Genomic DNA, 21,295 nt, shown 5'->3' on the forward strand with positions numbered 1-21,295 from the left:
CCTCACCTTCATGATGTTCACCACCTCCTGTTTGACGCGCGTGAGCTCCTGCTGGAGGCTCCTGCGCTCCTCCTCGCTGGCCTTCTCCACCTCCTTGACCCGCTCCTCCATCTGCACCTGCAGCTGCCGCCGCGCCTCCTCCGTCCGCTGCGCCATGCCCAGGGTGCGCTCCAGCTCCTCAAAGCCTGTAGGAGACGCACGCACGCACAACAAACGGGGAGAGAGACACGGGTAAAGATAAAAGAAGAGACACAGACACACAGAGACAATCACAACACAAGAGGGAGGGATGGAGAGGGATGGAGGGAGGGAGGGATAGAGGGAGGGAGGGATAGAGGGAGGGAGGGATAGAGGGAGGGAGGGATAGAGGGAGGGAGGGATGGAGAGGGATGGAGGGAGGGAGGGATAGAGGGAGGGAGGGATAGAGGGAGGGAGGGATGGAGGGAGGGAGGGATAGAGGGAGGGAGGGATGGAGAGGGATGGAGGGAGGGAGGCATGGAGAGGGAGGGATAGAGAGGGAGGGATGAAAATGCTGATGGGCAAGTTGTGTCAAATTAGAAAAAGAACATCAGTGAACCTCGTCTCAGTGGCTGTGCAAATTGGGCTTAAAAATCAAAGCACACTTTCTTGTCTTTATCGGAAGCAGTACTTCAAACATTGCAGCCAGAGCTGAAACACCAGATCTGACAGACAGAACAAAGGCTGACAGTGCCAGACAGATTCCCCGCTCTTATAGGAGAAGGGGAAGAGTAGGTGTTGGAAGTTGTTATGGGTGCAGAAAGGTGAAGATAATATTGAGGAGATAAAAGCTGACACCCGTGGGCCGTCCCTCCCCACCTGCTTTCTCGTTCTTCTCTTTCAGCTCCTGCAGCTCCTCCTTCTGGGCCACGGCCTGCTGGACACGCGCCCTCAGCTGGGCGATCTCCTCCTCCTTCATCTCCAGCGTCTCGTGCATCTGGCGCTTGGTCTCCGCAATCACCATGCCCTACACACACACACACACACACACACACACGCCAAGACAAACACACCGTCATGTCAGACACACAGCCTTTCACCAGCACACTTCCAATTGGTCATTCAGCCAATGCTTTCCAGCAGTCTCTCCGAGCGCGCATTCTCTGCAAATGTCTGTCCAAAGGACATGAACTAATGACCTAAATTTGTGGCCTTAAAAGGCAGTGAAAATGTAGAAAACGACTCTGCACCCCGAGTGGGACCCCAACATGGTTATTGCGTAGGAGTCAAAATTCCAGTGTTCTGATGAGGCCTTGAGGGTCAAAATGTCTGTCCTGTTTACCAGTGCCCAACTGTCTGCATTTCACTGCAGGATGACAAGATGTTTCCAATTTACTTTGTCTACCTCATCACTTTTTAGGCCATTTGTGGTCGTTTTGGGGACACGTCAGCTTTCATTCCAGACACTGAGCGGGCTGTAATGTCCTGTTGTGTTTGCATGGCGGAGAGGCTGGGACTATTTACTAGCAATCAATCAGATTTGGGATATTGTCAGCTAATGTCAGGGCATTGCAAACATTTCTGCCGTCCCGCAGGGATTTTTTAGTGGGTGACCATGTAAACATAATCCAATTCTGTGTGTATGTAATGCTCAGAAAGCCATTTCCGCTGCTGGTCCATGAACTCACTGCTAAAACAAGATTAGAAGTCATGGACCCATCTTCCCTCTCCTCCACCAATACATCTCATGGCAGCTAATCTGACTCAGACAGACAAGAAAAACAAATCGTTCCGCGGAAACAACTTTTAAGGCCTAAACATGTAATCTGGCTGAGGGATTTGTTCTCCGGTTCCTACTGTAGCTGTTTTCTGGGCCTCCATCACCCCTCTGGTAAGCGTAAGTGCTTCTGACCGGTTTGTCTTCCCTCCTGCATTCCTCAGACTGACCTTCCTCAGCCACCAGCCTCTATCCAGCTAAGCAGGGGTCAGTGGTTAAGCACAGAGACCTGGAAGAGCTGGAGGATTTAAGGCAACTACTTGCTGCTAGTTTGTAAGCCTGGTTATATTTCACTGTGGGCCAACAGGCCACTTGAAGGGTGACACAAATAACTCTGAATAGAAGGGGGGAAGAGAGAGGGGGGGGGGGGTAGAAAATCTCTTGCAAATGTTAAAAACAGGGGATCTTTTTGGGTGATGGTGCCCTGAGGATGAAGTCATAAGCTGTCATTTTGAATTCTCTGTCCAGAATGGAAGCAGAAAGCAGCTAATGAAGGGGCCAATAATGCAAACCCTATCAAATATCTACTGTAACAGGCAGTAATCACATCTGACGTCTTCTCCTTTTAGACTCAGTAGGTAGAAAATAATTCCTAAGCACACTGACTTTATGGCTGTTTTAAGGTACAGACATGCATTTGGTCAGAGAAGATAGACTTTTCTGAAAAGAGCACTTGAGGTGACATAACATGCCAAACTGAATCAGACTGCAAATGCCAAATGACTGAAGCCGAGGTCTAAGCCTTGAAATCCACTGAATTCCCTTAACGTCTCTCCTCTCTTTCCCCAGCCCCTTCCACACACACACACACACACACACCTTGTCCTGCTCCAGCTGCTCTATGAGGTTCTTGGCGTCTCGCAGCTGCGTGATCAACTTCGTCTTCTCGGTTGTGTGAAGTTCCTACAGGAATCAGACACACAAATGCACACAGACAGAGTTGTGGTCAGCTCGCTTGTCTGCCCAGCCGTAGACAAGAGGATTCATGTGGTAAGCATAAATCTCCTTAGGCACAAACTTTCCAACACCCATTTGTAACTTCCATATCTTTCCACTTCACAAAAGACAGTCTGTCAGGACTAGGGAGAAAAGGAGGATAAAGGAGCAGAGTAAAATATAGACCCTTTCAACAATAAAAACAAAAACAATGCTTGAACGTTCTATTTGGGCCCCAATCTACTTCCTCTGCATTAAGATAACATATGGAATGTTAAAAAGGAAGCCTTGTGGGGCCAACTATGATGCTGATAATGGAACTCTCTTGAAAGGGTCCATAGAAATAAGGTGTTGAAATGAAACATGCTGCGAAAACATTAACTCTGTCTTACCAACTCTAACTGTCCAAAAATGCCAGGCATAAGGAAGTTGTCCACACATTAAAAGCTTTTGGGTGACATTTTGAGTGCTGCTCCACTCAAATTCCACAAGTCATTCTTGTGTGAGTAATATGTGAGAGATGTGTGCGAAGGGGAATGAATGTGGGAAAAAAAGATGAGCCATTCTGCAAACAGCTGGCAGCTAAGAAGAGTGTTTCTAGAAGATGATTCTAGATGTACTGCCCAGCGGTAACAAATATCACCACTGCATGGTCACAAGGCCATGTACTGTCCGAAGAAATGTAAACATGCTTCCCAGATCCTCTCCATCCCATACTCCTGCAACTTCTTGTAAACGACAAGTCTTATATGTTCCTCTCTTGGTTCCTCAATGATTGTTGAACTCTTGTTGAATTCTTGCTTATGTAAATTTTACAAATTGTCAAATTTTGTAGAAAAAAAACGTATGTTCTAAAGCCACAATCCTTGTGTTTTCCACAATGTCAAAATATACAGTGCTGAGCAAGCATGGCAGTGGCAATGGTAATGATATCTCTCTCACAGTCACACACTCATAGATGAGAGTTGGGAGTGAGTGAGACATGCTAGTGCGCTGGGCTTTGGGCTCTGCCTCCTCCTGCCACCCCTGGAGCCTACGGGCGGAGCCCATCGTGACCGCTCGGGTCTCGCCGCTGACCAGAGTGAGCCAACAAACAAACCTTAATTACAGCCCAGGTCTGTTGGCACCGCTGGAAGCTTACGCCTTGGCTAGCCACAACTACAAGCCACCGCATCCGCATTCCAGAATGACTCCACTATCTACAACCGGCTCTGTAGGTTGCGCCGCGTGTTGGCGGAAGTGACCGGACCAGCATGAATCCTACACTCTGACTACACCACTGATGGGCAGAGAAGCAGGAGAATTGATGTTGCACTGCCTGTAAACAGAGGGGTCAAGATGGGTTACTGGTGCTTGTTTTTTATAGTTCCAATCTCTCTATGAAACAATATGAAATAGGCATGAAGGGATCAGGTCACAGAAAGGGAGTGGGCCTTGTTTGAGAGACCAGTGCCCTCCCAGAGAGTGGCAGAAGAGGCCGATAACCAACAGGTGAACCGTCCTCTCCTCGGGTTCACAGTATTCGCTTGTGGTCGCACGATGAAAGTGAAAGTCTATATCTGTGGAAAACAGCCCTGCAGAATTGATAAATGTGTGGTGAGGCCAGGACATCCACATCCAGATGTGTGTTTGTGGTACTGCAGTGTGTGTGTATGTGTGTGTGTGGTTCGGAGGCTCCAGGAAGCCAGGGTGCCGCCGAGAGGAGCGGGGCAGTAGTTGACCTTTGACCTCCGCTGTCACTTCTCAGCATGCTTTCCCAGCCAGTCTAGGGGAAGTGTCCCCACCCTGACCTACACTCACAATCTCCCCCCCTCTCTCTCTCCACACACACCAACCTATGGAGACAGGAATTCAAACACACACGAGCAGGGACCAGGGACACACACAAACACACACATGCAGACAGTGTCAACGGAGGCTCTGCTGCTGTTATCTCTGGCTGGGTTTCTGACGTCCTGCTTTACTGGCAGCCCTTTGTAGACTGAGAGAAACGATTCACAGCCAGGCAAAATAACAACATTAGAAGAGCCTTGGCGTAACAGACAGCTATGTGGATTCAGTTTCTGGGTGACTCTCCTGAATGATGAAGGATTTAATGTCATTAGCTTGACAGCAGGGACAGTTTTTAGTCATCTTGTATTACAGACTGGACAGCCATCAAATATAAAAAATAAAATAAAAAAAAGAGTCAAAATGTTATTTCAGTTAGCCTATTAGCTGGTTTGATTTGCATTGAGCTCAATGAGCATCAAACCAGCTAATAGGCTAACTGAAATAACACCCATGCCAATCTCTAGGTATGGTGAAGGGTGTGTGATGATGTGGGGCTATTTTAATTCCAAAGGCCAAGGTAACTTTATCAGGATGCACAGTATTCTGGATCCATGAAATAACTGGCCTTTAAAAATAAAAATCTGCCTGTCTCTATGGGAATTTAACATAGGGGTGGGAATACTTATGACCCCTGTATTTTAAGGAAGAACATTTATTTATTTATGATACATTATTCATTCACTAAGAAAATTGGTGTCCTTAAAGGTTAGATATTTCCTCATGGGTGCCAATACTTTTGGCCATCACTGTATATAAAGTCCTTTTTAATGCAATGCTGGGGGTGATCGTTTTTGACTCATAAAAGTGAGTCTTGAGACCTGTTGACCCCTCTCAAAATGGTTTCCGAGAAATCAAATTACTAATCAGACCATCACGTCTGTAAAAGCAGATGTTTTCATAACTACAACTCAGACATCTACTTTTGGCAAAGCAAACCATTGAGGTATAAAAATCAACTACTGTAGACACGCTATTGACAACTGACCAGAAGATTACTGGTCAAGCCATGTGAGGGGATCTAATCATGACAGTTTTGCTTATTTAAATGAAACAGGTCAATGAAAGTGAGGCTGAACAGCTACAATTGACCAAGGTGTGAATGAGGTTTTAGAGGACACTGAACAGACAACTACATGGACCCCACCTTCATGTGTGTGTGTGTGTGTGTGTCTGTGTGTGTAGGAATGTACCTTCATCTTCTCCACCTTTAAACGCATGTGTGTGAGTGTATCTGTAAAGCAGTGTGTGTGTGTGTACCTTCATCTTCTCCAACTCCTGCAGCCTCTCCTGGAGCTGCTGCTGCAGGGCCTCGTTCTCGCTGGCCAGCTGTGCGCTGCGCTCCTTGTGGGTGCGGAGCAGGTCCTTGCAGCGCTGCAGCAGGTTCTCCTGGCGCTTCACACGCTGCTGCAGCGCCTCCACCTCCTTCCCTGGCTCCACACTGCCCTCTGCTGGACACACAGGGAGAGGGACAGAGATGCACACGCACACGCACACACACGCACACACACGCGCACACACACACGCACACACACGCGCACACACACACACACACACACACACAAGCACACACACACGCACACGCGCACAAGCACACACACAGACATAGTTTGTTATGACATTTTCTTTCTAGGCAAGTGCCTTGGAAAACTAAGCCAAAAAATAACTAAAATATAAATTAAATCAATCCAGAGTATGAGTAGTGAAAGTGAAGTGACTTTAGTCTAATGGTTACATTAACATGAAGTGCCTGTTTACTGCACACAAGTATTTATGCAGATAGTATAGATTTGACAGCCAATGTGACCCCAAGTCTGTCCATTAGCATGTTAAATTAGCGGTTAAGAAAAATGCCTTCTCTACTTTTCTCTCTCACTTTTCATTCAATTAAAGCTATGGTTCGGAGTAATTTCACCCTACCTTGCACCATGACCGCGAGCAAAACACCCTCCCAGAACCTGTTTTCCCTTGGAAAGCAGAACCATCGCTTTAAGCGATTACTAATTAACTAAGCCAATGCTGTATGTTGAGGAAAGATCTTCACTGAAGTGCATAGGGGGAGTTGGTGAGAAGGTAAATAAGCCCTGAGAGGTGTCTGTGGCCCTGCTGTGTTGCGTAAGGGTGGCTTGCTATGTGAAGCGCTGTGAGGTTCACGGAAGAGCCAGTCTACCCACCCTCGCTGGGCGGCTCGGCGTTCAGCTCCCTGGTGGGGCTCTGGGGAGCCGAGGCCGTCTCTGTGGTTTCCGCGGTCACCTTGGCCACCTCCCCCTCCGCCGGGACGCCCAGCTCCGGGACGCTGTGTAGTCGCTTCTTCATCAGAGCCACCTGAGAGCACGCCGCAGCACCACAGCATGTTAACAGGCGTCAGCGGCATGGATGCCCCATCGCCATTAAACAGTGGGATGAGCCGAGCCACACACACATGCTGGCCCATGCCCACACGAGAGGCAGCGTAGCTCAACCCTAGTGATTCAATCTACTACACATTAGACATGTCCACGCTTCAAGGCACACACAAACAAACACATTAGTTCAGGCACTGACTTATATACACAAACGTAAACACACAGACACTCAAACAGGCGTACCTGTGTCTGAAGCACTGTGATCATCTGATCCTTCTCCTCCAGCACAGCGTCAAACTCCTCCTGCAGGTGCTTCTTGGCCTGCTGGTCCATCTGCAGCTCCTGGGGGACACGGCGCAGGTCAGGGCACGTAGAGACAGGTACAGGCAGGTAAGGAGGGAGAGGGCAAGCCATGACAAGCAGAGACAGGTACAGGCAGGTAAGGAGGGAGAGGGCAGGTTAGGGCAGGTGTGGGCATGCAGAGGGCAGGTTAGGGGCAGGTAACAGCATGTTACAGCAAGTGAGGGGCAAGCAGGGGCAGGTAAGAGCATGTTAGGGTGGGTGAGGGCTGGTGAAAGGTGTTCAGAACTCAGCCCTAACCATGGCCTTCTCTACCAGGCAGTGTAGTGTCTAGCTAGGCCCTGCTTGCAAAGGGAAGTTGTCTGACACAGAACTACCATGTAATGCCCAGAGTGGGCAGGCTGGGCACTCGGTGAACTTTCACTGGAGCTCTGAACCATAATCCCCAATAGTGAAAAAAACAAATGCCCCTTACATGGGCTCATCCAGCTCTACTTCTACACTGAGGCTGAAGAAGCGCCCTTCATGGACACACCACTGGGTGCATGCTGTGAAAAAGCACTATAATAGCCTTGGCTTAATGAGGGCTTTCAACCTTATCTCCATATTCAAGTATCGGAACTCCCCTATTTCCACTGTCTTGCGTGTATGTGTCACTTAATATGCATTTCTATACAAACCAAGACAGCGGACTCCTAAAGAAACGCAACCACCCACAACATAGGTGTATCTAAATTTGCTATGTACCAAAAATGACATTTTACCATGACTCGAAGAGCTGTAAACAGTGTTGTAAGGCTGCGTGTACACAACCGCTTGGAGCTCCAGTGGAATTTGAATTCTCGGTCTAACCGTTCATGTGCCGTTGAAACGGCGTAAATAGGCGACCCATCAGGCCAGCACTATAACTCCGAGCGTGGTAAACAAAATCGGATATTTCAGGCAGTAAATGCTCCCGTTAAGAACCAAACCAGATTTGTTCAAATCTACACACCTATGGCTACTTTCACACCTATGGATAATTTCTGAACAAAAGTGGTGATAATTGGGGGTGTTACGTTATATTGGGACCGTTCTTTAACTTATGTTCCAGAACTGGCAGTGGGCATATACTAAGTTCATGTAAAGTTAATGTTATTCAAAGACTGCAGATTCTTAAAGAGCTGCAGTGTAAAATCATTAAAGTGAACTAACCACACAGAGACAGCGTTCATGAAAAATACATGAATCAGCCAGATATCAGTGGTATTTTTAGCTTAGAGAAATAGAGCTCCTCAACTTAGGTATACTTAGGAAATTAACATTAAACTACAAAAGACAACTACACAGCCCACTACAACCCCCTCAGTCAGAGCGGTAGTCCACTCAATAGAGCGAGACCAGATCCATAGCAACAGACAGGTGGTGTCACAACAGTACAGCTACAGATTTGATCAGAAGGTCAGTATGGATCTTGAATGATTATAGATGAGGAGAGGTAGTATTTGCTCTGTGTGTGTGTGTGTGGGGCGTGTGCACACAGTAGGATTGCAGTGGTCCTGTCGTTCTGTTAGTGAGGTGAGAAGGGCGACACCGGAGGGATGGAGCTCAAACGGTTCACCCTTAGTTACCTCTCTCAGCTCGCCGATCCGCCGCAGTGCTTTGTCCTGACTCTGACTGAGAATGGCCTGCGAGGAGAGGGGAGGAAATGAAATTGGGTGCATGAATAATACATTGGTAAACAGCGCACAGTGCACTTCTTCCCTGAGGCAGGAAGGGTGGTAGGGGTGGGTCGGGAGACATCTGTTGATCTCCGTGAGAAATCGCTTTCCACCTTGAACGCAGTTCCACACTTGGCGCACTCAGGAGCATTTGGGATGGAGAGTGTCTGGCATGTGTGCATTATATTACTGTCAGTGAGTGTCAGTGTGTCTCTGGGGGAATTACCTGTGTCTTCTCCTTATCTCTCTGCACAGTTCTGTAGGCAATGACCAGCTGAGAAAAAAACACAGTAAGAGGCAGAGAGAGAGAGAGAGAGAGAGAGAGAAAGGGAGAGGGAAAGAGATTGAAAAGGAGGAAAGCAGAGAGAGAGAGAAAGAGAGAGAGCGGAGGAAGTGCCAGGAAAAAGATGGGTATTAAAACTCTAAACAAAAACTCTTTTAAAATGTTCTTTTTGACTCTTTTTTTTTTTTATTAAAATGATGTGCTGTGCATAATTCTCTTTGCAGTGTAAGTTACCCGAATGTGCTGCAGTTCTACAGACAAGCAAACTGAAACCATCTTTCTTATGCGCTGGTCTACGATTAAAGATCGTAATATGACACGGAAAATCTAGATAAGGACAAAGCCCCAAACAATTGGCATGATTTTATCACTAGGCTGCATTGTGATAACAGACCAAGGCTTCGACTAAAAGATCAGCTGCTCCGCTGCAAGACTCTCTGCCGACCTCCTTCAACAAAGCTCCGGTGTCAGATCACTTCAATCCCATAATACCTTATAAATCCCGATTTGGACTGCCTTTGTAAGCTGATAACATGAGACCAGTCTGAGAAATTCTAAGTATTTGGCTGCTGCCGCCGTTAACTCCACGGGATAGGGCTCACCTCGGAGTACTTCCCCCTGTAGTTAGCCAGGCTTTTCTCCACGCGCTGCAGCCGATGCAGCAGGTCCGCCTTGGGCAGGGCGTCCATGTTGCCGAGGCCTGGACCTGGGCCGTCCTCGGCCTCGCTCTCGATGTCGGACGGTGGGTCGTAGGAGGGGGCGGCCGGTGGGTCGCCCTCGCTGAGAGGGGTGAGGGATTCGCGCGAGGGGCTGCGCACTAGGCTGTCGCGGGAGCCGGAAGAGGCCCTGGACGGATGGGCTGGCGCCACGCAACAAAGACTCCACCGAGGAGACCCGCTGCTGCAGCTTCTGAGCCAGGGACTGCGGCTCATCACGCTACAATACACAAACAATAACAACAAAAATAACATTAGAAAAGTTACATACAGTATTTACCTACATACTTACACTATTAATAACGAAACCAGCTCCATATAACAGTTATAACAGTATCATTCGTTCATTAATTTCTTATCAAATATAAAACAACTACAGTGCTTATCACTATGGACATTGACTTAGAGGAGGCCATAAACATAAATAAAACATCACACAAACAAGGTTGAGAGCCAGGGAGCGCGGATTCCTGCTGTACTTGCCTGAGGAGAGGCGCTCCCATCTCCATTGATGCTGCCTCTGGGAGAGCCTGCCACTCTGACGCCACTCTACACACAAACAAACGGGAGTGCTGTGAGGGATGGGGGCAATAGTGCCACCTTCTGGGCCGGTTAGTCACCCATCACCCGGAATAAAAAAAAATAAATAAAAAAACAAGTACGTGCTGCACCCAATTACTCTGTCAGCAATATTAGTATTGCTAAGAGCAATGCGTGGGCATAGGGATGTCCCACCCCTCCCTCCATTCATGCAACTCGGAACAGAACAGAAGGGGTTAAAGACGCCAAACACAACACGCACACGGCACCTCTACAGCAGGTGGTTAAAATGAAAACGGCTACGACGGAGGACGCAGACTCTAAGGTGTTGCCCTGAGGTTTGTCACAAACAGTCGCGCACCTGGTTAGCCTTGCTAGTGCTGCATTAGTGGTGGGTCTTTGTAGTCAGAGTTAGCACTGTGATCTAGCTGATAAGGCTACAGAGGGCTGTGTGATGAGGTTTAGTGCAGGTGGATGCGTACGAAGTCTCTGAAGAAAACCATTAGGTACATTTATATAATACATCACTTCACTTTTGTTCATAGTCCATATACAACTGGAAAAAATAAACAGATACATGTTGAACCAAAAGTATCAAACATCAACATATGCCCCACCACTACCTACAACATAACTGAAAATGTATATTAATAAGTTATCAGAATATCCATAGGCCTCTTCTGCTGCTGGATAACTACTGGATTCAGATACAGTGTATTGGTTCATACCAGTCCCCGATTCCAGCTTCCACTGTGTCATGCCACGTAGCTGAAGAAAGTCTTGTAGTAACAGTCTACCTAATTTCTTCAGCAAGACTGTGGGCGTCACAAAGGACACGCACTTACCCGGAGCTACTGGGCAATGGGCCGGTGGAATGCAAACACAATCCTACTGTGTGCACACGCGCCCACACACACACACACACAGAGCAAATACTACCTCTCCTCATCTATAATCATTCAAGATCCATACTGACCTTCTGATCAAATCTGTAGCTGTACTGTTGTGACATTTTCAAAGTCCAGAAGGTGTTCACCTACCACCCCAGAGTGGTTTTCTTATCCAACAACAAGATTCCGTAGGGTCAGACTCTCATCCTGACCAGGCCACCCAAACACCTGGCCACCTCTCTGTAGACCCACAGTGGCAGCCCAGCTGGGGTGAGGCCAAAGAGGATCCACACAAAATGCCCTTTTGTCTTCCAGGGTGGCAGGTGAGGAGACCTGGTGGTGGTGGCATGCAGGTAGGCACGAGGACCAGAGGAGTGTTTGTGCACCTCAGCGTAGAGAGCAGGGAGGGGCAGAGGAACTGGTAGGGCGTGTCACTCAGCCACATTAGTAAGCCATTAGATTAACAAGACGCAGGGCCAAACAGGGGCAGAAAGAAAGCAGTGCCCAGTATTACACCTCAGACTATGTGTTCAGTGTAGTTTTTTTTAACACCATATTGAGGAGACAGACATGTTCTCTGTATTTATATGTAAACTGTACACAAACTGGGATACTTGACCCAAACCAAAAAAAGGAACACCCCAGAGTTCCCAGAACTCCCAGAGTGACAGGGTGTGTGGAGTTCACAACAGTCAGGAAGGACTCGCACAAAAAGGGCCAAAAAGATAGACAAGGTCTTGAAAGATAGTGTGTGTGTGTGGCCCTTTAAGTCCTTGGAGTGCAGTGTTACGCTGATTCTAGCAATGACTAGTGTATCTAGGCTAGATATGTAGTGGATTATGTGGCCACTTTTAAGCGAAGGTCAATAAACAAAGGTAAAATTTTGGAATCTGTTTACATGCCAAAAAATGTCTGATATGCCTGCAACCTCCACAAGTATTTAGAGAGTGTTTAGAGTGTAAACACCGGCAGATCCCTCTATTTGTTGATGCTTAACATGCCAGTTGCTATTTCTACGACAGAAATGAACTTCTCATTGGATAGGCTATGACTGGTAATGGCTAGATGATCACAACCTGCGTAGACTGTAAATACATTTTATATTTAAATCAGTTCATTAACATTGCTACTGCACTTAAATTACTAAAACACATATGAAACTTGTTATTCAACAAATGAGTGAACCAAACAAAAACAACTTGCTAGTAGACAGACTACAGAATCCATTCAGTATCCATTAAGCAGACACTACGGTATATGAATGGCAGTCTTGACTCAGTAATCCATGTGATCACATGACGACACGCCTGATTGGCGTCAACCTCCTCCCAGTGAGATATGTGGGAAATGTGGGTGGGACCATGACAGCCAATGGCAGGCTAATCGCCGAGACATGATCTTCTCTCTCCCACTACTACCGTCAGTCAGACAACAACACATAACTGAAAAGAGCATAATAGCAACACACCCATTTCCTTAAAGCAGCAGAAACCATTGGCTTGGTCACAACATTCCATTTCGCAAAAGGAAACAAATGAGTCATAACTAAAGGTCTTAGCTCTACCATGTTGTCACACTAGACAAGATACATAAGGGATGGGAGGGAATCGGACTGATTCACTAAAAGGCAAGCTTGGATAAATAAAAGGAAAGCCAAAAACCATACAGTTATCTCAGAGTTGTAAGGAATACAGGTGTAATACGGACTGGTTGGTATTGGGTAGGGAAGTTTAGGGAGAGACTGGGGGGACTTCAGGGCGACCTTGAGGAACTTGGGTAGAAGATCCAGGCCTACAGATGCCAGGATATCAAACCCACTAAAGCGAGAGTTCAGAGGTCGATGCAGGTAGAACTGCAGGGCAAAACACGAGCTCCCATCCCATAGTTTAGTCACTCCAGAGGATCAGATGCAAGGGATTAAAGGTGAGATGCCTTTGAGTTAGAAGCAGGTGAGAATGGATGGATTAGGGGTGGTTAGACAGAAACAGAGATTGGGAGAGTGCATGACAGCAGGTTAGCAAGCAGGACTTCTCTGGTGCAAGCCTTCTCTACCTCACCTCCCAAAGGCATCATAGGGGGGCAGGGGATGGGGACGGGGGGGCAGGGCGGGGAGGGGAGGTTGGCTAGGGGGAGAGGGAACTTGGAGGAGAAGTGGAAGGGGACAGGGTGGAGGATGGGGGCGAGGTGTGAGGATGGACTCACCGCACTGGCACCCTGAGGTGTTTTGGGTCGTTTTGAGTGGTCCAGAGCAAAGATAGTATACTCAGACAGAAAAGCAGGCTCTGCTATCATCCCGGCCAGCAGCTGCCCACCCCCAGTCAGTGCGTGTAATGGCACGAGGTGGAGGTGGTGGTGGTGGTTGTGGTGGTGGTGGTGGAGGAGGTGGAGGGTTGGGGTTGGGGGGGGGGGAGGAAAGAGGGAGACAGAGAGCAATGAGAAGAAAAGAAAAAATAATAAACAAACACACCATGAGTGAAACAGAGCTAAGCAGAGCAGGTGGGGATGGAGGTGTGGCTGGCCGGACACTGTCCGCTGAGATGGTCCAATCACAGAAGAGAGGAAGAGAGGCTACTGAAAACACCCAATCAATATCAAGGACAAGGCGTTTACACAGTTTGACTTCTCAAAACCTGCCTCACCAAGAAGGCCAAACGTTTACCTTTCAAACATTACCATGAACTCAATGGCTATATGATTTTCTGGTGTGGGATAGTGTTGCCAATCAGAAGGAAGAGAAGTCAAAGGTGCAAAGGCTCGTTCTTTAACAGATCAGAAATGTTGTGATGAGAGATCAAACTCTGACAGCTGAAAATGAATCTTTTCAGAAGAAAAAGAAGAAGAAAAAGAAATGACCAGAAAACTAAAGATGGTAGAGGAATCACTACCTCAGCTTACCAAGCAGTTCCACCATTTCTTGGCTGCTATGTTTGCAGCAACCCTGCGCAAGCCAGCAACAGCTGAGGGAACACTTTGGACAGATTTCGAGGGCTGAATCACTGAGGCTGGTGTATTTCATCGGCTGAGGTTAAACTTGAGAGGGGAAGGAGACAGTCAAGCCAAATCAATGATACTAATTCCCCTCTAATCTCGGCTTTATCTTACCTCTTCCAACACAATCATCGTTATTACACACCTATTACTGTAATGAATTCCTTTGCTTACTCAGCCCATAGAGAATGATGGTTAGATGCTGATATCACTATAGAACTGGCAGGATATCAGAGCAGAGTGTAACTGCAAATTCTTTACATCTAGAGATGTCTTTAGTCACTGGGACAATAAAAAAGCATGCGTTGATCTAGCTATTTCATGAAGAGAAAATGAAAGGATATTTAGCCTATTCAGTGTCTGTATATAAAGTCTTCGCATATTCCCCATTCAGAAAATAAAATTAGCCTTTCGCAATAAGATTAGGTGAGATAACTATGTCTTCCACCATTTCAATGCACTTTATAATTCAGGTCACATACCAAGTGTTCTCAGTTGAAGTCCATTTCCATGTAATGCAGCAATTAAAAAGCACATTAAAGCCTCTACTGTCTGCTCTTGTAGACAGTAAATCCTCAACAGTTGTTTGGCTGCCTATCCACCCGGAAAAAAACACTGTGTGGGCTGGCTATGTCATGCTTCATCTTAATCAGATTAATTACTTCTGGGAAGGGGGATAAAAGGGGGTGGTAACAAAGAAACAGCTTGTTTAGAAAAACCACAACTCAGTCTCAGTTTAGCCATTCTTGGTTGTTACAATACTGACATGCAGCCGTCCTCACTGTGGAAAATAACACATTACAAACTCATCCTGGCCATCACATCATGTCAGCTCAGCTGTACGGCCCTAAATATAGGCGAGTGATTCAATGGAGTATTTCGGTTGATCCCTGAGGAGAATTGAAGGGAACTGTCTGTCCCTGAGAATCTGACAGGGTCTCTGCAGCATGTGTGGGAGCTGTGGCGATGACCCACAAGCACAATCAGAGCTTTAACTCAAAGGGCCCCATTGCTCTGCGCTTAGCCTACCTCTCTGTCATTGGGAGAAGCCGGGGCATCATGGTGCGAGAGGGGGTGGAGACTGCGCCTCTCTGTTGTGTTCACCTGGAAGGAGGTAGAGGGAAGTGTTTATAAGACAGCTGAGTGACACCTGGGTCCGACACATTTTCAGAAACTATCATAATCAACAATTTCATACATGTTGTGGTATAGGCGGAGACCATGCACAGCTCCTAGGATTTGCATGGTCTGTAATATCGTCCTGCTGGCTTTAAGAGAGAATTGAATTCAGTTAGGAAATGCCTACATTTCTATTTTGCTTCTGGTTGTTTTCTCATGGATGCCCCATGAAAACCTTGCCTCCTCATGACAACAGTCGTCTGTCTGTTTTCCACCAGTTAACTTAGCTGCTAGACCAATATTATTCGATTTTATTCATACAACGTTAAGTGTATCTGAAACACACTCAGTACTCAGCGAGTACGTGACCCCTCAAAACAACCTCATTTGACACTGTACGTTCTGCATGTGACCACCATCAGTGTTCATATTACCTGGGATCTTAGCATGGTCAAAATAATTTGGCAGGCAAGCTAACAACATTTACGGAGATGTGACGTCCAAGCCAGCTGTATGGCAAGCTAACATTACGATCTCATTGACTTGCCAAGTATTTCCAATTGATCACCTAGTTTTACTACTAGATAACAGACAGCAACGTTGTCGTCATCACACTATCATGAGAGTGGCTCACCAAAACAAGAGAATCAGGGTGTACTGATATCACCCCATTATTCTGTGTAGCCAAGTGTACTTTAAATGTCACGACAGCCAAGATATCATCTTGTGATTATCTTGCAAATTAAAACGAATTATTGACAAGAGTGCATATTCGCTGATGACAAATGTTGAGTTGTTAGATGCTCCTGTTTTTACAACTTTACATTATTGCCAGGATCGCCACAACAGCTGAATCGGTGATCTGTTTAATAGCAATACTATAGCATAATGCTAGCAAACATAAGCTGGTTGGCTGATGAGAAAGCTCTCCCTTCAACTCTACGAGTTCAGTTCATTAGCTAGCTAACGCTATGTGGGTTAGCTGACCCAACTACCACTTAGCTGCTCCTACTACTACTAACCTGGGCCTGCTGTGGTGACTGCGCATTCCTTGGTGGAGATTGCTCCTCGTTTATCTTTTGCTTCAGTTTCTTAAACATGTTTCAACATAGGACAAAGCTATTCCAAGGGTTTTTTATTGTTCTGTTGTGGGCCCAGCATCCAGTCTCTGAACGCTTTCGATTGCAATTCGCATATCTTTTACAGGTGAAACAGCTTCTGCGCAGCTGCCGCCGACGTGGAGCAAAATAATGTCAAACTACGGCAATGCAGAAGGGTCATAGTGAGCAATAGATTGTTGCGTTACAAAATTCTCGCAAGTGCAGTTTCATTGCAAATGGAAAAATGACACACAATTTCCGGTCGTTCATCTATGACGAGAGCAATTTATTAATTTTATATGCAAAACAAAACAAGTCGGTATAGGCTATATTCACCGTTAAGTTGAGTATGGCTATGTAGAACTACACTGTATTAAATTACAGTGCATTTATATTTGTTCTCAGACGTATGATTAGGCCTTTATCTAATTTAAATGATAGGCCTATACAAGACGAGTACATGATAACTCTGAAAAAGCCTTTGATGACAGGCTAGGCTAAGAGGGTTAAGGCTGCCAGTCTTATGACATGTCATTTTCTATATTTATGATATGTTGCTGAGTGGATCATAAACGGCCCCTAGCAATGAAGAAAAGTGATTGATAATGACTGACTGACTATTATTGTGTTACATGCTTCAAATGTAAAGCACTTTGAGCTGCATTCTGTGTATGAAAGGTGCTATACAAATAAAGCTTATTATTATTATTATTATTATTATTATTATTATTATAGGCTTGCTATGATAGGCATTTGTGGCCTATAGCCTATACCTGCATTAATTAGCGCTTCATCTCCGTTCTTATTTGCTTATTTTACTGAGAGGCCTCTGTCACCCACTACCCAAACACTTATGTACTGGAACAGTAGATGGCACTAATGACATACGACTGTAAATAGCCATGGCCTCGCAACCTGGTGGTGCCACTGCCCAGGAATTACGTCTCCTCCAGCAGTTTGGTCAGATTTTTTCATTGCGGCCTACTTGATCCTACGATGCTCTGCTGCGCTGCTTTACTGCGATGACACTGACACAGGACGGATGACTGCAATGTCATAAAACAAGGCTGGTGAATTAGCGAATGTAGCTTGCTTGCTCTGTAGTTTAGGCTACTGAAAATGCAGACCTGGAAGTTAGTGGGTTTTGGGTCACTAGTGTCTAGGTCGTAATGCCAGAAAGATGAGACAATGATTTCTCCAATAAAGCCAACCTGAATTGTTTAGACCTGAAGTTCCTCTTAGGGAAAACAACTGTGATCTTTATTCATAATCTGTAGGCTACCAAAACACATGGATGCCTGTTGAAAGGACTTTTTTCCAGTTGTGTTTTCCAGTTGATAAGGTCTCCCTGTGTCTGTCTCGGTCCACTCCACTCCATAGGACTGCATAAAACATGAGCTAAGCGTGCAGTCTGCTAGTGATTTCAAGTGGATCTCCAGATCTCAGACTCAACACATTAAGCTGAAATGTGATTGTCCATGCATTAAGCGCACACACGCGCGCGCGTGTGTGTGTGTGTATGCGTTGTGCGTGTGTGTGTGTGTGTGTGGGCATGTGTGTGAGTGTGTGCCTCCCTCATGTGGATCTGCGCCGATGCCATACAGTATGTAGCCTATTGCATTCATATGAGTTGATGTGATTGGGGATGTTTCTGTGCATGTATTTGCATGCATGCAATTGAGTGAATGTCTCATGTGTCCAAAGAGGACTATAGCATTGCTAGATTGGCAGACCTACCCAACCTTAAGACCTACCTACACTGATGTAATTAACGCTAATGTCAATACAGCGTGGCTTTGGCTGGCTGTCCAGGGGCCGTTGATCACACGGCTATGGACGGCAGTGAGGAGGACACTCAATTGCTGTTTGTCATCCCTCCAACTTGACAAGAGGGTAAATGATCACCCTTTAACACCATCACTGGTTAGGTCTGCAACCAGCTGCTATGCTGATCAAAGTGCATTGTGCTGTAAATCAAAAGCTGATGCATAGGATCAACATGCATTCAGTTACATAACGTCATTAGGAAACAAGCAAATAAATTCTGTCCTGACGTTTGTCATTACAGTAGATCGATTTGCTGATCTTTGCAAACAACATCAATGTAAACACTCTAGGCTCACTAAACCTGGAAAATCTGACGCCATCCTCAGTATCATTTCTTTGTAAATAATCCATATCATATGTTGATATATGAATGTAGAGGTTATTACTGCATAACGATAGCATCATTATTCCTGTAGTAGCACATTGTAAATCTGTTTATGATGATCTTGATGCGAAGTAACCACTACATCATACGCTGTCAGCAGTTTTCACACTGTTTGGAGAGTTTCCCAGAGCCCTTTAATGTGACTATTATCATTTCTGCTTGTGCCTTCTGGTGACGATGTTGACGATCTTACCATTATTTTTGTATCTCTGTAAATCATTTACTGGGTACTCTCTCCCTAAAAGATGACATCATTAAGTGTGCACTATTTGTTCTGTGAGTTAAAGCTTAGTCATACTGAAAGGAAACCGGTTTTACTTCTTGACTAAAAATAGCACCACCAGTGCACTCTGCCTGTATCTGAGGGAGACCTAAGGTTAGGTGTTATGGCTGTCGTTCTGGATCAGTGCGCCTGCTACACTCAAGCCTTCCTTATGCGTTTCACCTGCGCTTCACCTTACAGGGGGCTGATACCTTGTTGTTATTCCCCACACACAAGCATGCACCTCTCCTTAACGGCCCTGCCTGGTTCTTTACCAGTTATTCGTCAGTTTTGCTGTTTCGGGGGCTATTAAAAATTAAACCACTGCAGCTTCTTGTTTTTAGGATCTGAAGTGCTTATCGAAGCCGATGCAGGCCATGTTTGACGACTGCTTTCTGACCAGCTGTGACTGGAATGATTGATTACACCAGCGTTTCTCAAACTATGGGCCGCGGACCGGCACCGGTCCGCAACGTGGAGATTGCTGGTCCGCGGAGCCGTGGAGTGAAATTAGACCCGGTGCTTCGTGGGATAATTTGCTGCGCAATTGATCAAGGAAACGCGGACTGACAGAAAAAGAAAACAAACGTTTCAGGAGGAAATGCTATTTCGATGTCATTAAACATAGAGCAGTACAATTAAGTGTATGAGCGTTCATTCAATGCATGCGTGTGCCCGTGTGCGCGACAGAAACTGAAACTACCCGATAACATTGGTAGCAAAGCTCCGCTTCAACCTGTCGGAAGGCTATTTAATTATTTAACGGCATTTAATAGAACTACGTGGATTCTTGCAACTTCCATAGAAACAGAGCAGAGACTGTATAACACTGCCTAGCATTGATTAGGCCTCAGTCTGAGTAGTCAAATTTGAATATAGCGTGGCCAAAAACTATTGTAGCCTTAGTCTTCCTATTAAAGATCTCCAGACCAAAGATTTACGCTTATCTCCTCCGACCTTTACCATACATGAAAGCTGGTATTATGTTTCCTGAATCCTTACATTCAGGCATTCAAATGAAATGTCATTCAAATGAAATGTCATTTTTTCTCCATTTGCCTACCAGTGTATGATGCATTGCTTACATGAGGGAAACATTCTAAAACAATAGCACCCATATAGTTGCTGTTGTTTTGAGAAGTATTTCTCATGCAAGCATCATGCAACCATGCAAAAGCAATTAACTACTGTAATTATTATATCTTACATTAGTAAAGCAGTCCACTGATGTGCATGTTTTCACAAACTTTTTGTGAACAATGTTAGCACTTTATACATGGGGGGGGGGTACGTGTAGGTGGGCCCTATGACCCCAAAGTCTGCCATGACCGGGCCTCAGGTCAAAGAAGTTTGAGAAAGGCTGGATTACACCATGTGCTGGTATAAAAAACCCATTAGTTATTTGACCTACTGTAAAAAATAAATCATGCATTCTGGTTAGATTAATGCATTCTGGTTATTAATAATGCAGATTCTCAGTATTTTGGTGTTTCCCTCGCTGTTTGGTTTTGTCCAGTGGTCACTCTGTACCAACCGCCATTAAAGCCTTGGGTGATTCAATACGTCTTGATTAGATTATTGAACAAGCAAACAGGTTTGGTGACCGTGAATGTATGGGCCAAATAGAAAAGCACATCATTCATAGAGACAGTGCAAGGAGATCCTTGCATTACACACAATGGCTATTATTGTGCAATCTATTTATATTTTTCTTAGCTGTTTGTGTGTGTATTTCCTGTCATCAGGAAAATAGTTTTGTTTTCGCACATACCCTGAAACTGTTTTGTATTTACATAAAAAGTTATTATCAAATAGAAGCCCCGGAGAGGAGTTACACAGTGAGACATCTCTCCCTTAAAGATAGATAGATAGATAGATAGATACTTTATTGATCCCCAGGGGAAATTCAAGATGAAAATGAAGTTAGAATATTTTTTGGTGTAAATGTATTCAAGAGAAAGAGACAGCTAATTTAGGGAAACAGAAATGAAATTCTTGATAGATTTATCTGTGGATGCTTACAAAGTGAGAGGTTCTGAAATATTCTCTGAGTTTTTAAAGACAAAGAGTGGTATCAGGGTCATTTTGGAGATGTGATTACCTTTTCTTCAAAATGAAGCTCTAATATGCCCGCTCAGTGATTCCAGGCTGGGCAAGGAGAGGAAATTGCCCGCGAACTGCAGATGGCATTTGGATGATAGAGTTCATGGATATTTACTTACACAGTCGATAATACCAGGCCTCCTTGCTTTACTGTTGCCCTCAGTGTTGCTTCTTTATTCAAAACAAATAAACATATACAAGCAGTTACAACCCAGCGAGACATTAGGGACAGCCAC

At 45.6% G+C, this 21,295-nt stretch overlaps 1 protein-coding gene across 1 annotated transcript in view; it reads right to left on the reverse strand.

Moving 5' to 3' along the window:
• The window catches only part of golga4 (golgin A4), a 35,905-nt gene extending 19,289 nt beyond the window's left edge, over window positions 1-16,616 (reverse strand). The window contains 14 exon segments of the mRNA XM_048269076.1: window positions 7-185; window positions 838-985; window positions 2,555-2,638; window positions 5,762-5,949; window positions 6,676-6,826; window positions 7,090-7,188; window positions 8,757-8,813; window positions 9,073-9,120; window positions 9,732-9,966; window positions 9,968-10,065; window positions 10,329-10,394; window positions 13,478-13,579; window positions 15,293-15,367; window positions 16,405-16,616. Of these exon segments, the coding sequence (XP_048125033.1) occupies window positions 7-185; window positions 838-985; window positions 2,555-2,638; window positions 5,762-5,949; window positions 6,676-6,826; window positions 7,090-7,188; window positions 8,757-8,813; window positions 9,073-9,120; window positions 9,732-9,966; window positions 9,968-10,065; window positions 10,329-10,394; window positions 13,478-13,579; window positions 15,293-15,367; window positions 16,405-16,482 (1,608 nt within the window). The 5' untranslated portion in view covers window positions 16,483-16,616.
• Between the last annotated feature and the right edge of the window lie 4,679 nt (window positions 16,617-21,295).

This window comes from Alosa alosa, chromosome 18, assembly GCF_017589495.1.
Source record: "Alosa alosa isolate M-15738 ecotype Scorff River chromosome 18, AALO_Geno_1.1, whole genome shotgun sequence".
Classification (NCBI taxonomy): Eukaryota; Metazoa; Chordata; class Actinopteri; order Clupeiformes; family Clupeidae; genus Alosa; species Alosa alosa.